Raw genomic sequence first — 1,120 nt, 5'->3', positions numbered from 1 at the left:
CAGCAGCAGCAGCAGCAGCAGCAGCGGGGACAGGGACAGATGCAGCAAATGCAGCAACAGCAGGGACAACAGCAACAGGGACATCATCTGCTGCAGCAGCAGCAGCACTACCACCACCACCACCAGCAGCACCAGCACCAGCACCAGCAGCAGCAGCAGCAGCAGCAGCAGGAGCAGCAGGAGGAGACGCAGGTATATTGATGGAGATGACAGTTGCTGTAGTTAGTAACTCTGAAGCATCAGCTACACTCGGAGAGACAGAAATAAGTGTCTCCTTTGGTGGGGCTGTCATCAGCCGCATGCATACACCCCACATCTCCATGAAAAAGGGACCCAATCACCTCCACCTTACAGGTATATAACACTGCTGCTGCTGCTGCTGCTGCTGGTGTTGCTGCTGCTGTTGGGATGGGGATGCGGCTCGGGCTCCTGCTGCTGTTGCTGCTCGTTTTGTCGCTGTTGTTCCTGCTGCTGCTGCTGCTGCTGCTGCTGCTGCTCTGCATCTGGAGATCTCTTGCGGCTGCTTGCACTTGTGTTCGTGTATTTTTGTTGCTGCTGTTGCAGCAGCAGCAGCAGCAGCAGTTGCTGCTGCTGCTGCTGGTTTGTTGGGTGCGTATTGATGATTTGTTGCCTTTGTTGTGTATATATATTTAATATTTTTTATTTTTTTTATTTTTTTTTATTTTTTTTTATTTTTTTTTTTTGTGTATTAGGGGGTCTGATGATAACGAAGAAGACAGCATCAGCAGTGTCTCGTTTGTTTTCTGCTGTTGTAGCTGAGGAGACAGCAGCAGCAGCAGCAGCAGCAGCAGAAGCAGCAACACTGGAGGTATCTATAACTCGTGCTGTTCTTCCTTCTGGTGCTGCTGCTCCTCTCTGGCTATCTGAGGGGCTGCAGCAGCTGCGTATACACCCCAAGGCCCCCTCACTAGGAGACCTATTCCCGGGGTTGCATGCGCAGCAGATGGTGCGAAAGCTGGAGGTGCGTGAGGTGTCTGTACACCTCGACAGCAGCAGCAGCAGCAACAGCAGCAGCAGCAGCAGCAGCAGCAGCAGCAGCAGTTGTCTCCGTGTCTCTGCAAGCGCTCGCGTTGTTGCTGTGTCTCCTCTGGGGCCCAGC

The 1,120-nt window shown here is 52.9% G+C and overlaps 1 protein-coding gene across 1 annotated transcript in view; it reads left to right on the top strand.

The window, feature by feature from the left end:
* Positions 1 to 1,120, top strand: part of EMH_0049190 (uncharacterized protein) — a gene marked incomplete at both ends in the record, with an annotated part of 6,882 nt that overhangs the window by 3,096 nt on the left and 2,666 nt on the right. The window contains 3 exons of the mRNA XM_013496492.1: positions 3 to 192; positions 296 to 354; positions 714 to 982. Of these exons, the coding sequence (XP_013351946.1) occupies positions 3 to 192; positions 296 to 354; positions 714 to 982 (518 nt within the window). The remainder of the gene's footprint in view (positions 1 to 2; positions 193 to 295; positions 355 to 713; positions 983 to 1,120) is intronic.

Source organism: Eimeria mitis, genomic scaffold (genome assembly GCF_000499745.2).
Source record: "Eimeria mitis Houghton genomic scaffold, Emh_scaff2138, whole genome shotgun sequence".
Classification (NCBI taxonomy): domain Eukaryota; phylum Apicomplexa; class Conoidasida; order Eucoccidiorida; family Eimeriidae; genus Eimeria; species Eimeria mitis.
The sequence above is the reverse complement of the archived record's forward strand: the minus strand, read 5'-3'. Positions and strand labels throughout refer to the sequence as shown.